General features: G+C 43.2%; 1 protein-coding gene across 1 annotated transcript; it reads left to right on the forward strand.

Moving 5' to 3' along the window:
* The first annotated feature begins 7,024 nt into the window (after window positions 1–7,024).
* On the forward strand, window positions 7,025–12,230 carry TOB1 (transducer of ERBB2, 1). The gene is made up of 2 exons (XM_063120217.1): window positions 7,025–7,221; window positions 10,322–12,230. Exon 2 carries the CDS (start codon window positions 10,463–10,465, stop codon window positions 11,465–11,467), a length of 1,005 nt encoding a protein of 334 aa, XP_062976287.1. The 5' UTR covers window positions 7,025–7,221; window positions 10,322–10,462; the 3' UTR covers window positions 11,468–12,230.
* The last annotated feature ends 500 nt before the right edge of the window (window positions 12,231–12,730 follow it).

Genomic DNA, 12,730 nt, shown 5'->3' on the forward strand with positions numbered 1-12,730 from the left:
AGTACTACCATTGGTACACCTTTATTGTTGACAAACATCTGCTAATTGGAAACACTGTCCATGAACCAAAGCATTTCTTAGTACTAAAAAGGAATGGTTATAAGGCTTGATCAGAGGAATTAATGGGTTGGATCCAAACTTATACTTAGAGTAGACACATTGAAATCAATAACCATGTCAGCACAGAATATGCCAGGGTTCTGGTGAATCCTGGCTTACTGTGAAAGCATGGTGTGCTGATCTACACAGCCCGTTCACTCCACCTTGATTCCTCCTGCTAGCATGTCTTAAATCTGGGGGCTGATCCAGCCAGGGCCCTCACTAAACAGATTCAAAGGTACCAATATGACTTAAGTCCACTTGTGTGAAAGAATGACAGTTTATTGATGGGAACCTGGAACATTGTCAATTCTGGATGCTACTGACTAATGACTGTGGAATATGAATGGAACAATAATTAATGTCAGATGTGTTTATGATAACACCTGTTGGTAAAGTAGTTGACACCCTGAAGGTAAGAGGCCATTTCTACCTTGAAGGTAAAGCAGTTTTGGATTTTCAGTTTTACAGAATTCAGGAAGATATTCTCCTTTTTCATACTGGAAAGCCAACATTTCTCAAAGTATAATGATAACTTTTCTTCCATACAGAGGTCTAAATGTACTGTAACACTAAAGGTGCAATTCTATGCATATTTAGACAGAAAAAAATCCTACAACTCCCAGTATTCATTTATTTATTGCATTTTTATACTATCCAATAGCTGAAGCTCTCTGGGCGGTTCGCAAAAGTTTAAACCATCAAATACGAATCAAACTACGCTTGACTGAGGGAAGTGGGAGTTCTAGAGTGGGTTGTTGTTGTTTTTGGTCTAAAAATAAATAGGATTCTGTACTAAACAAGACATTTTTAGAACTACGGTTCAGATAGGGATACATTGATAGAGCTATATCAATCAATGACATGTTACATTTTGGCACCAGGGCATGCTAGGTCCATGTGTACAAAGAAGAGCCAGCATCAATGTGAGAACAAGACAGACCTTATAAAATCCACTAAATTACAACTTGTTTCACCCAACATCCATTATGTTTCAATTAAAATTGTTGTCAGAGGCACAGACATATAGATCTAAGTATGTATATAATAGTTATAACCATTTATATAGTTTAATGAATACAACATATATGAAGTGTTGGATCCAGGATCTGCTTCCTGCTCACGGAAGGTCCCTCTGCCCAATTTTGGGGGATCCTCTCCCCCCCGCCACCACCATAGCTCACCCCATTTTGCAGGGTCTTCTGATTCTCTGTGTAGCATTTTCAGGGGCTGGAGGGGCGGGGAAATCAATTTGCGCCACCAGAGTTGATCAAGAGTAAATCTCAATCCAACCCTTAAACACCAAAAGTAACAAACATAAATAGCATTAACAACAATAATGCAACTATGGAAAGAGACAAGCTTACGATAAACAAAACTTAATTCCGTCATAAAATAAACACCAACATTAACACAAAACCCTGTAATACACTAAGACTTCATTTCCCTAAGACTCAGGTGTAAAGCAAAGCACTGTTCTCTGCTCGCACTCTGTTTCAAAGCGATAAACCTTTTAGGACAAAATCCTATGCTTATGCATTATTTAGACAGGAAAAAAGTCCTGCAACTCCCAGCATAACCCAGCCAGCAGCCAGTTGTGGCATGCTGGGAGTTGTAGGACTTTCCCCCGTCTAAACATGCATAGGATTGTGCCCTCAATATCCCTGGCTAAGAAACCTAAAACAGTCTAAAATCTGTGCTACGAGTTGTGGGGAAAGATCCATGTGAAGCTCTTGACTTGGTTTCAGTTCACAGTATAAGACTTGTTGTAAGTGGAACAAATAGTAAGTGGAACTTACTATGTCCAGTTTTATAATATTCTGTAAATATGTAATGTACAAATGAGAATAATTTACTCTGGAATAATCTCCATTAGAACACTTAATATATGAGGTTTTCAGATGTCTCTTGTTTTTACATGATTATCCGTTAGGGAGCAAACTAATATTCTATGGTTTCAATGATAGCATCAAATCCTTAAAATAGTTTTTACTTACTCCTTATTGTCTTCATTTCCAATTACAACAATGTGTGCTTCCAAATGAGACTTTTATTATGCCTCATTCATAGAATTTTACAAGGGATACAGATGACGTAGTCTTCCATTAGTAACATTCCCGTTTTCCCACTGCATCTTCAATCTGTTTGTTTCCACAAAAAAATTGTTAAGGAGGAAAAGGCAGAATAGCTGCACAATGTCTTTTAATAGGTAGTGCTAGGAGCCCTCCATCTTTAGAAGCAGCCAAGGTCATATTTGTAAGTGTGTTTGCTCATATCTCTCCCTTGTTACTAAGGGTGTAATGTTTATTCTTTTAATTGGTACAATTCATTAGTGTGTGTGTGTTTTCATAAATTATAAAGGTGTCCTGGAATAATTTCACAGCAGATTCTCAAAACTGTTTAATTATTTTAATACAAGCACTTACAAACAGACGTGAGTGGCTAGTGCCATTTAAGTAATCTGTTTTGCACAGGGAGGAATGCCTCTTCTAAAATGATGCCCCCACTGAAGTTATGTATAGGTGAGCTAGTGAGAGTCAAGGTGCTTCCAGACAACATTTTTACTATGCACTCCTGCATTTCCTCATTCATGGGATTTTTACCTCATTCATGGGATTTTACAGACTTCACCAGACTCCACCACTTTCTGTTAGCAACCCTCCCATATTTTCCATCCCACACAAACAAATCTGCTAAAGAGGAAAAGACACAATAGCTGTGCAATGTCTTTTGATTGGTAGTGCTTGGAGAAATCCTACTGGAAGCACCCTCAATCCTGATGTGGTGGGTATTATGTTCAACTAAGGAGACCAAGATTGTAATGAAGCAACTTTGGCTAACTTTGGGCCAGTCACACACTGCCTCACGGGGCTGTTATGACAAAATGAGGATAAGAGAAAGAACTTTTTGTGTTACATTGAGCTCCTTGGAGGTAGGGTGGGATAAAACTTTTAAAAAGTATGTTCCCCCCCCCCCAGAATTGTTTCCTTAATATGCAAATATACACATATTTAATTAATTGATCAATTAAGGCTCAAATCCTAATTACACTTGTTAGGGAATAAAGTGAATTTAGTGGGATTTAATTTGAGTACATAGGCACAGCATTTACTTAACTAGATTTCTTTTATTAGATAAAAACCTATTTACTACCTTTTCCTCTCTATTCTGTCAAGCATCATATTAGCCTTGCCCAACTTGGACGCCAACTCCCATTATCCCCAGCCAGTATGGCCCAAGATCAGGAATGCTGTTTTCTTGCACTACAATCCCACCCCCACCCCCTCGCCCGACCCAAAAAGAAGTTTGACGTATTCCTCCTGGATACTGACTGACCAATCAAGTGGTGACTACTTTTTAAGAAAAGTTGAAAACGTGAGTAAACAAACAAAAAAAGTATTTTATTCTGCACATACAAATACATTTTGCTTAAGCTGAATTATTAAAAAGCAAGTTCCTTTACGTTACCGTGAATACAGCGAGAAATCAATACGTATATATGCAAAGTAGGTTTAAAATATGGACACAGATGCAGAAATCCAGCTGTTTTCTTTGGAAGCGGTATCCAACCATCGCAGGGTTTATTTTTCCACCAGGGCTCACAGTTGGTGCTCTACCTGGCCGCAGCACGGACTCTAAAGTCAGCTAGACAGCCAGCACTTCGGACTGACTCCTGTCACATTGGTGAACAGATACGAACGCGTAATTGGACTACAACTCCCAGCATCCCCCAGCAAGCACGGCCCATGGTCAGGAAAGTTCTTTGCTTCCACTATAAGCACTCCATTAACACGGCTGGCTGGGGGAAGGCTGGAAATTGCAGCCCAACACATCTGGAGGGCACCAGATTAGGCAAGGCCGCTCTACCTGGAAGGGCTGGCAAGCCGCAGAGTTCCGCCCTGGCCTCATCAGCGATCGCACCTCCGGAAATCGGAGCTCGCACCTATCTGGGCGTTTCTCCTTTTGAGTGGCCGATTTCGCCACCCAATGACTTTTCTTCCTCCTCCTTCCGCCCACCCAGCGCAGGCAGCGAAAGATTGCGTGCTCCCGGCGCCAATGGAAAAGCGTGCAATTACAAGGCAACGTCTGTCTGTCTCTTTTAATATGCTTACCCCCCCTCCCCCTCCATTTTCATCTCTCCGGCCTTCCTCCTGCCACTTTGCGTTCCTTTCCTCGTCCTAATTGAACCCAGGGAATACCAGCAGATCAGGCCGAGCCTTTCTCCCGCGAGTAGAGCTGACGTGATTGGCTCGCTTCCTGGTCTTCGGTGATTAACAGGCTTGGGAGCCAATGATCAGAGAGCAGGAGAGAGGGTGCGAAGCTGGGGGTACCGTGGTCTACTCAGCCGCCTCGTTCCTAGTAGGAAGAAGACCCCTGTTTGTTCATGCAGTGCCTTTTGTTTATATTGCAACCGGAAGAAGGGGACAGAGAAGGAGATAGTTTCCCTCTTTCTTGCTAGATTAGACATTCTGGGTGCGTATTCCCTGGAGCCTTGATATCTGAAATAAGGGGCATGCTTTCTGGAATGGTGGTGATATTCTGCTGCAAAGGAAAATAGGTAAAACCAGAGTGCCATCTGAGATGCATGAGTGAAACAGATTTCAGTAGAAGGGCTAAGATTCCTAGTATGTTGCAAAGGCCAGTTCCTGGATATCCAAAACTAATTTGCCAGAAAACAAAACCACCCTTGTTTTTTATGGGCATTTGTTGTGGTTACCTTTATATGTCACTACAAAATGTCAGCCAAGTGTGGGTATGGAGGGAGAAACAGACTATACCCTCTATCTGTGAGAGTCAGTGGAGGTCAGTTTTTGCCCTCACTACAAAAGTGTTCTCACGTCTCCCCATAGGAGCGAATAGACCTCTTTTTATACAAGAAAAAATTCAGAGACGTACTTGAGAACAATATTTGGGTAAGGGTTAAATCTGCTCTCTGCCCTTGCCGAATTCAGTCACTGAGAATCAAGCCACCTCTTATGTCCATATTTATAGCCCTACCCTAGGTTCTATTTGTTGGTCACACTAGGAATGTGTATGATGATACGCTGGGAGCAGTTTTATAGGGAGAGATAATAACTATAGCAATTATCAACTTGAATCAAACAGGACCATCCCTTTTTTTATAAACAAGTTTAAATAAGAGCTGTGCCATTGGCATCTTATAGGGGCCTATTGAATTTTCTGAATCAGTACTCAAGGCTAGAAAGGGGAGAGCTGAAAGGGATTTGGAAGAGGCACAGCTTCCCATGGCAATATAGTATTGGCATATTTCTTTTTTCCATTAGTGCCTTTGATAGAGTGGGCTATTGTCCGCAAAACACTTATGCCGTAATAAATGTGTTAGCCTTTTAAGCTGTCGCAAGACTCTGTGGTGTTTGTGGCCTAACAGGTTCTGCAGGATTGCAAAATAACCTGCTAACCTAAGGCAAAAAGTGGGCTACGTGTACATACCAGTAGCAGCAATCCCCCTTTCAAGATAGGACTGTCCTTTGTCTCCTGCCTTTGGGTGTAAAAATAGTGAGTTAGCCAGAAATGCACGTGCTCCAGAGGAATGATCACCTGTTGTATGACAGATGGGGAGGCAAGGAACCAACTCACCCCTTCCTAAGTGGCACGCTTGAGTAAAGCGAAAAATATTTGGCCAGTATAACCATACAAAATTCCTTCTTGGCAAGGCATGTAACTGAATGAATTACATGTATTCTTGTATTTTCTTGAATTAAAATTTTCAACACTTTCTCATCTGTTTTCTTGTATTGACTATGAATTGTCATATAATATACGATAATTCCCCACTGCCACATTTGCCCACACACGAAATGGAGGTAGGGCCAAGCGAGCCCACCCTGCCTGTGTGTTTTGGCGTGTCCGCGTTCTCCTCAAGCTGTGTGGTGGCCGCAGCTCCTTTCTGAGTCAGGAGAGGCGCAGGTTGAAGAACCCTCCTCGCCTTTGACGTCTCGCTATTCTCCCAGAACAGGTTCAGACACGTTCCTCAATGACGTATAGAGCAAAGAGCATCCTGGGAGATGTAGTTCCAAGCGTCCTAGAAGAGAGGAGCCAAGGGGATTGACGTAGAACTTTGACGTAAGCGCCAGCCCCATAGCAGTAGGGGGTGGGGATGGAAGTCAACGTAGAGGACGTCGTCTAATGCTCATTGGCCTCCCAGACGAAGGGGGGAGGGTCGGCCCATAAAGTAAGATGGCGATGAGCAGAATATATCAATCCTGAAGATGTGTGTATTGAAGGGGGGGGGCGCACCCGTGAGAGGACGTATAGGGCGTGGGAGGAGCATCTGCAAGGATGGCGGAGGAGGCGGTGGCAGCAGTGTTGGCAGGGGGCATTAAAAGAAAAACAAACACCAGGAGGAATATGGAAACAGCAGGAAACAGCTGCCAGAAGAGAACCGGGGAAACCTGAGAGCAGCGCCGAAGTAGGGTGGGGTGGGGTGTTGAGAATGAAGATAGAAATAGGCAAGACATAGATCAGATCTTAAATACAGAACAGTAATATAAAGTGGCCAAAATATTAAGGGATAGATGCACGCACACACGATTATGTGTCCCGAAGTGAGACATCCTGGTGTGGGGGATAATCTTTATATTAAGGGCGTTATCGTTTGTGGGTGCGCTGGACATCAGGAATATAAACCCTCCTTTTGGCAGGAGGATGAAGAAAAGAAGGAAGGGAACAGGGTAGGAGGGATTACGACTGGGGACAGAAAGGGCGGGGACGGCGGCTTTACTGGCAAGTGAAGAAGCCCAATCGGAAGCAGGAGGGACGGCCGATTGGCAGGGTAGTGGGTGGGGCCAGGCTGCATTGTGGGCGGAGAGCGGGTGGGCGTAACCACATGGGATGAAAGGGGCGGGGCAAGGGAGGGCATATATAGGGGCGCGGCGAGCACTCGGGCGCTACAAGAAGGCGTCTAGCAGCTGCTGAGGCGGAGCGCGCCGTCTCTCGTCCCGGGATGTGAGAAGCGCAATCCTCCCTTTTCCTTTCCTAGCGCCCTTTCTGGGGTATGGGGTTTCGATACTGAATCCCCCTTTATTTCCTTAAACCCCACCTCCCCGGGACTCTTACCGGGATTGTTTGCACTATTCACGTCACCTTCCTCACTCACCCCGGGTGAGTATCTGCGTTTGTGTGTTGGCGAGAGGTGGTGGAGCCGCCCGGCTTCTGTCAGATCCGGTGCTGAGGGAGATCGGGGGTGCGAGGAGTGATAGCGGCGACTTGGAATAGGCCGGTGGGGCTGGGGAAGGAAGCAGCGCCCTGTGTTACTGTGTCGGCGGCGGCGGGGAGCTTCGGGGGTTACCTCACCCTCGTACAGCCCCACAGAATAGAGTCGAGAATGCGTAAGGCGGTGTGTGTGTGTGCGTGTGTGGCGGGGAGGGGGGGGAGGCTTTTGTGCCAGCCCCACTGAAGGAGAGACTGAGGAGTTGGCGCAGCCTGTCTGGGCGGAGGGAAGGTAGGGGAGCCTTGGGGGTTGGCACCGCCCCACGGAGACAGCGTGTGTGTGAGAGTGTGTGTCGGAGGGTGGGGAGGGGAGGACGGGACTGACCGACCGACCGACCGAGGAAGGTTCGCTTGTTAATACAGAGGCAAATAGGGTGTTGGCAGAAGGGCTGACAGGGCAGCACTGGCTGAGGGTGTTGACACAACCTTGCAGAGGGAGGCGGGTGAGTGAGCGGAGAGAAGCGCTGGCAAGCGCAGCCCCCTCGGACACGGGGGCTGGCGGTGAGGAAGTGGGCTTGGGGAATGTTGTTACCACAAGACTGCCTCGCGCAGCAAGGGGGGCTCGAGTGGGAAAGGGGTGGGGTTTGGTTGGCACAGCTGTCCCCCCCCGCCCCGATGGGGGAGTCATGGCGAGGGAGGGAGGGAGGGAGACTGCTTTGGCTGTCTTGGCAAAGCCCCTCCTCTGGGTGGGGGAGGGGGCTGAAATGTTGGGACAGCCCCCTGGGTGGGTGAGAGGAGCTGCCTGTCAAAGGGGCGAGTGCAGTTGGAGAGGTGGGTGAGGGGAGTTGGCACAATCCTACAGAGGGGAGGTGTGGAGGCAGTGGGTGGTGTAGGGGCAGGAGTTTTAAGATGGTGGTAGTTAGTATGAGGCTAAAAGGCCAGGTTTGTATCTGTGTTCGTGGTTGTAGGACTAAATTAGGTGAGGCAGGATACATGGTGGTGAGAGAGAAGTGCACTAGCTATAATTTAGGGAGGGGGACCCTTAGGGCAGTGAGACAGGCTTTATATGGGAGACTGAGGAGAAATTACAAAGATCCATACAATGGCCGGGTGGGTGGGGGAGACTGAAGAGGGTTATAAGGCAGGCTCATCAATATCTTGGCTGACACCTGAGTTTTTAACCTGAACGAACATTTAAAGCTGTCGACTGCTCCTCATGCTACACATCATATCCACAGCAAAGAGAGACTGAGGGGTGGGGGGGAAGGCCACTGAGAGTGAACAGTGGAGAATTGGGCCTGGCTTGGCTTAGCTCGACCAGGAGAGAGAGAGAGAGGACTTGGCCAATCATCTTCCACTTCATAGAAAGCACTTTTCCTCCTGCTGCTGGAGCTCCAAGAGCTGTGAGCAGAAATCTAATGAGACTCAACTGCCTGGTTATGTAACGCCATATACTCTGCCTAAGGTTCCTCCTTTTTCCCTCATCCAACCCCCCCCCACTACCATGATTAATGCAATTAACAGGTTGAACTAATTTTTAAAAGGCCTTGGTAACGATAGAAAATGTTTGAAATGTTCCAGGTTGTTGTGTTTAATCAACTGCTTGTGCCAGGGAAGGGAGAGGATGGCAGTAATTTAATTTCTGTCCTCCTTGAAAGGGTAATAATATCTTTCCTACAGTGCAGGGGAGGCTAAACAGATGGATTAATAAATCATTTTAAATGTTCCATATAGCTCCACAAATCAGATCTTCTGTACCTTATGTGTTCCATTTGTAAATACCTTCTGTTTGCCCTTGATCTTTCCTTATCCCCACCCAGTGCTGATCAAGCAATCGTTTAAAGGTCGCCTTATCATACAGCTGGTATGTTATCATGTAAATAGGGACGAAGAAAAGGGAAATGGCTTTAGAAGCAGGGTTAACCTCTGAAAGCCAACCATTTAGGACATGGAAATAGAATCCACTCATTTTCAATGTATCTTTGCTCTCCAGTTTATAAACTTAACTAAATTTCAGAACTACTGTTGCAATGCAGTGCAGTTAAAAAACAAAACAAACATCAACTCAGGAGATAATACAACTTTTTGTTAATTTTTGCAATAATTTATTTAAGACGGAAGCTTGTCTTTAGAGGCTTTTAATCCTGGCAGTGCACTTTTTCAGTAGTAAGGTATTTTATATTATTGATTTAGCTTTATATTTTATATTTATTCACTCTGTAGAGCAGTTGCCTCAACTCCATTATAAATGAGACCAAGCGTGTCGTATTTAAAGGTTACATTCGGGTATCTGTTTTTTCAAATTTCCCAATATGTTGTTGAATTTAATATATTTCTAAGGATCTCCAACTAGTTTTTTTTTAAAAAAAGCTATAGAGTTAGGCTAGATCCTTTGATTTCTGTTAATGAACTTGTGTATTATGTATGCACATGTTAATAAAATTATCACCATTCTGGAATCTGGTTTGTTTTTTGAAGCTGCAAATTTTATGTCAAAAGGTAGGAATTTTATTTGTCACATTTCATTTTAAACTGAAACAGTTTTGAACTTCTACCAGTGTTGAAAACGATATATTACACTTTAAATAGTGTAACTGTTTTACAACCTTCAAAATGACGAAATGCTTTTAAGTCTGTCATTTGAAAGTAGTGCCAAATGTTAAAGCTAGGTTCTATAAATCAACAGAAGTAGGGGTTGGTAACTGAACTGAACGCTTGGTAGTTCTTCTGTTGCTCAGATAATGGCCTAAAGACATGCTTACTCTTCTCAGTGTCCCTTAAGCTGATCGGTAAATTCAGATTTTGAAATGTTCTGTGTTGTTCTTGTAAACAGCTTATTGATGCAGCTTGATCCATAGTGGCATTGCATTTGTGCTTGGTGTACTTAATGTGGTCAGCTTTTAAGAGGCATGTTCAATGCCAGTATGTTGCAAATGTCTGCAACTGAAAAATATAACCTATTTTTGGTAAAGTGTGAGGCTAAAATAATAGGCCTAGTGAACTTGCTCTTGCACTTTCCTTATTTGGTTCTTTGCTTTTGTTTTTCTTAAAGGAACAACACTACTCAAGGTGAAGAATAATCTACTAGAATCAGCACTTTGAACAAAATTTTGCTTTCCTGTGGTATTTTGAACATTTTTTTCATTCTTTGTGGTTTGAAACGGAGACTTTGTAATTCTGTGCCGTAGCAGCTATGCAGCTTGAAATACAAGTAGCACTCAATTTTATTATTTCATATTTGTACAATAAGCTTCCCAGGCGACGTGTGAATATTTTTGGCGAAGAGCTTGAAAGACTACTTAAGAAGAAGTATGAAGGGCATTGGTATCCAGAAAAGCCATACAAAGGATCAGGGTTTAGATGTATACATGTAGGAGAGAAAGTGGACCCAGTTATTGAACAAGCATCCAAAGAGAGTGGTTTAGACATTGATGATGTTCGTGGCAATCTGCCTCAGGATCTTAGTGTCTGGATTGACCCATTTGAAGTTTCATACCAAATTGGTGAAAAGGGACCAGTGAAAGTGCTTTATGTGGATGATTCCAATGAAAATGGATGTGAATTGGATAAGGAAATAAAGAATAGCTTTAACCCAGAGGCCCAGGTGTTCATGCCAATTAGTGACCCAGCATCTTCTGTCTCAAGTTCTCCTTCACCGCCGTTTGGTCACTCTGCTACTGTGAGCCCAACCTTCATGCCCCGTTCCACTCAACCTTTAACTTTCACCACTGCTACATTTGCTGCCACCAAGTTTGGCTCAACCAAAATGAAGAACAGCAGCCGTGCCAACAAGGTCGCCCGCACTTCTCCCACTAATCTTGGCTTGAATGTAAACGATCTGTTGAAACAGAAAGCTCTTTCCTCCTCCATGCACTCTCTCTATAGTCTTGGCCTAGGCAGCCAGCAGGTTCCACAACAGCAGCAGCAGCAACCACCGCAACAGCAGCAGAAGACGTCTGCCCTTTCTCCTAATGCAAAGGAGTTCATTTTCCCTAATGTCCAGGGCCAAGGTAGTACAAACAACCTATTCCCCAGCGACAGTTCCCTCAACCTTAGTCCTCTCCAGTACAGTAATGCCTTTGATATGTTCGCAGCCTATGGAGGTCTAAATGAAAAATCTTTTGTGGATGGCTTGAATTTCAGCTTAAATAGCATGCAGTACTCTAACCAGCAATTCCAGCCAGTTATGGCTAACTAAAAATAAAATAAAAATACAAATCATATTGTACAAGTTGAAATGCACGTACCCAAGGGTGTATCTTTTTCACCTCTTGAGTTTTTTTTTTTTTTTTAAAAAAGCTTGTAGTATGAATACGTTCAAGCTTGGTTAGATAAGGACAACATGCATCTTTTCTTTTCATTTGCCAACCAAGCACAAAGTTATTTTTTACTGACTGTACATTAAATATATTCAAGATATGGCCTCTTACAGTATTTAAGATATAGCAAGGACATGGCTGATTTTTTTACACATAAAAAATTGGCACTAATAAGTGGGTTTATTGGTCTTTTCTAATTGTATAATTTAATTTAGTACAAAGTTTGTAAAATATCAGAGTATATATTGTTTCTACAACATGGTATTGCATTTTTATCTTTTTACTACAGTGATCTGTGACAACTGCAGCAGCTTCATGTTGTATTTTTTTTACTGAAATTATAAAATCCATCTTAAAAAACATCAGTTCTAAAAAGTGTACAAAATATTCCTTAAGCGGTGGAATTCAAATTGTATGGAATACTTTTCCAAGAAAGAAACACAAATTGTATTTTCTGTTAAAAAGTTTAAAGATTTTTTGCTATATATTATGGAAGAAAATGTAATCGTAAATATTAATTTTGTACCTACATTGTGCAATACTTGAAAAAGGTATAAAAGTATTTTGAGTCAGTGTCTTATGTTAAAGAGAGGGACTGAAATAGTTTATATTAAGTTTGTATTAAAATTCTTTAAAATTCAACTGCTGTTGTGAACTTCTTTTAATGGTTAAAACAATATAGCATTGCAAGGCTAATGAGATGGGACAGTCAGTTTACTGCATAGGTCATGTAAAGCCTTCTGTTATATTGTTGTATCAAAATAGTGTGGTGGTGCTTAAAATTATGGCGAAGCCAGTCTTGTATTAAAGTGTGTGGTGGCCATAGGTGACAAAGAGCTGCATGCAGGCCAAATGCATGGAATTCCATGTAGGTGAATGGCTTGGTGTGTATAGAAACCAAGTGAGCTACCAGAGGAGAGAAATGTAGCAGGCTGCATGGGAAGGATAGAGCTCTTCATCCTTTGCCATCCCATAGTAGGCTAGCAACTTTCATGAGCTTATATACAAGGCTGAACAAAGCACACTGCCTTATTAGGGTTGTTTTGTTTGAAGAAGTCACATCTGCCTCGTCCTATAGGCATTCCTTCTGCATACTGGGATCAATTAGTTTTACACCATACCATAGAAAGCTAAGAACTCAT

This window comes from Elgaria multicarinata, chromosome 3 (genome assembly GCF_023053635.1).
Source record: "Elgaria multicarinata webbii isolate HBS135686 ecotype San Diego chromosome 3, rElgMul1.1.pri, whole genome shotgun sequence".
Taxonomy (NCBI): Eukaryota; Metazoa; Chordata; class Lepidosauria; order Squamata; family Anguidae; genus Elgaria; species Elgaria multicarinata.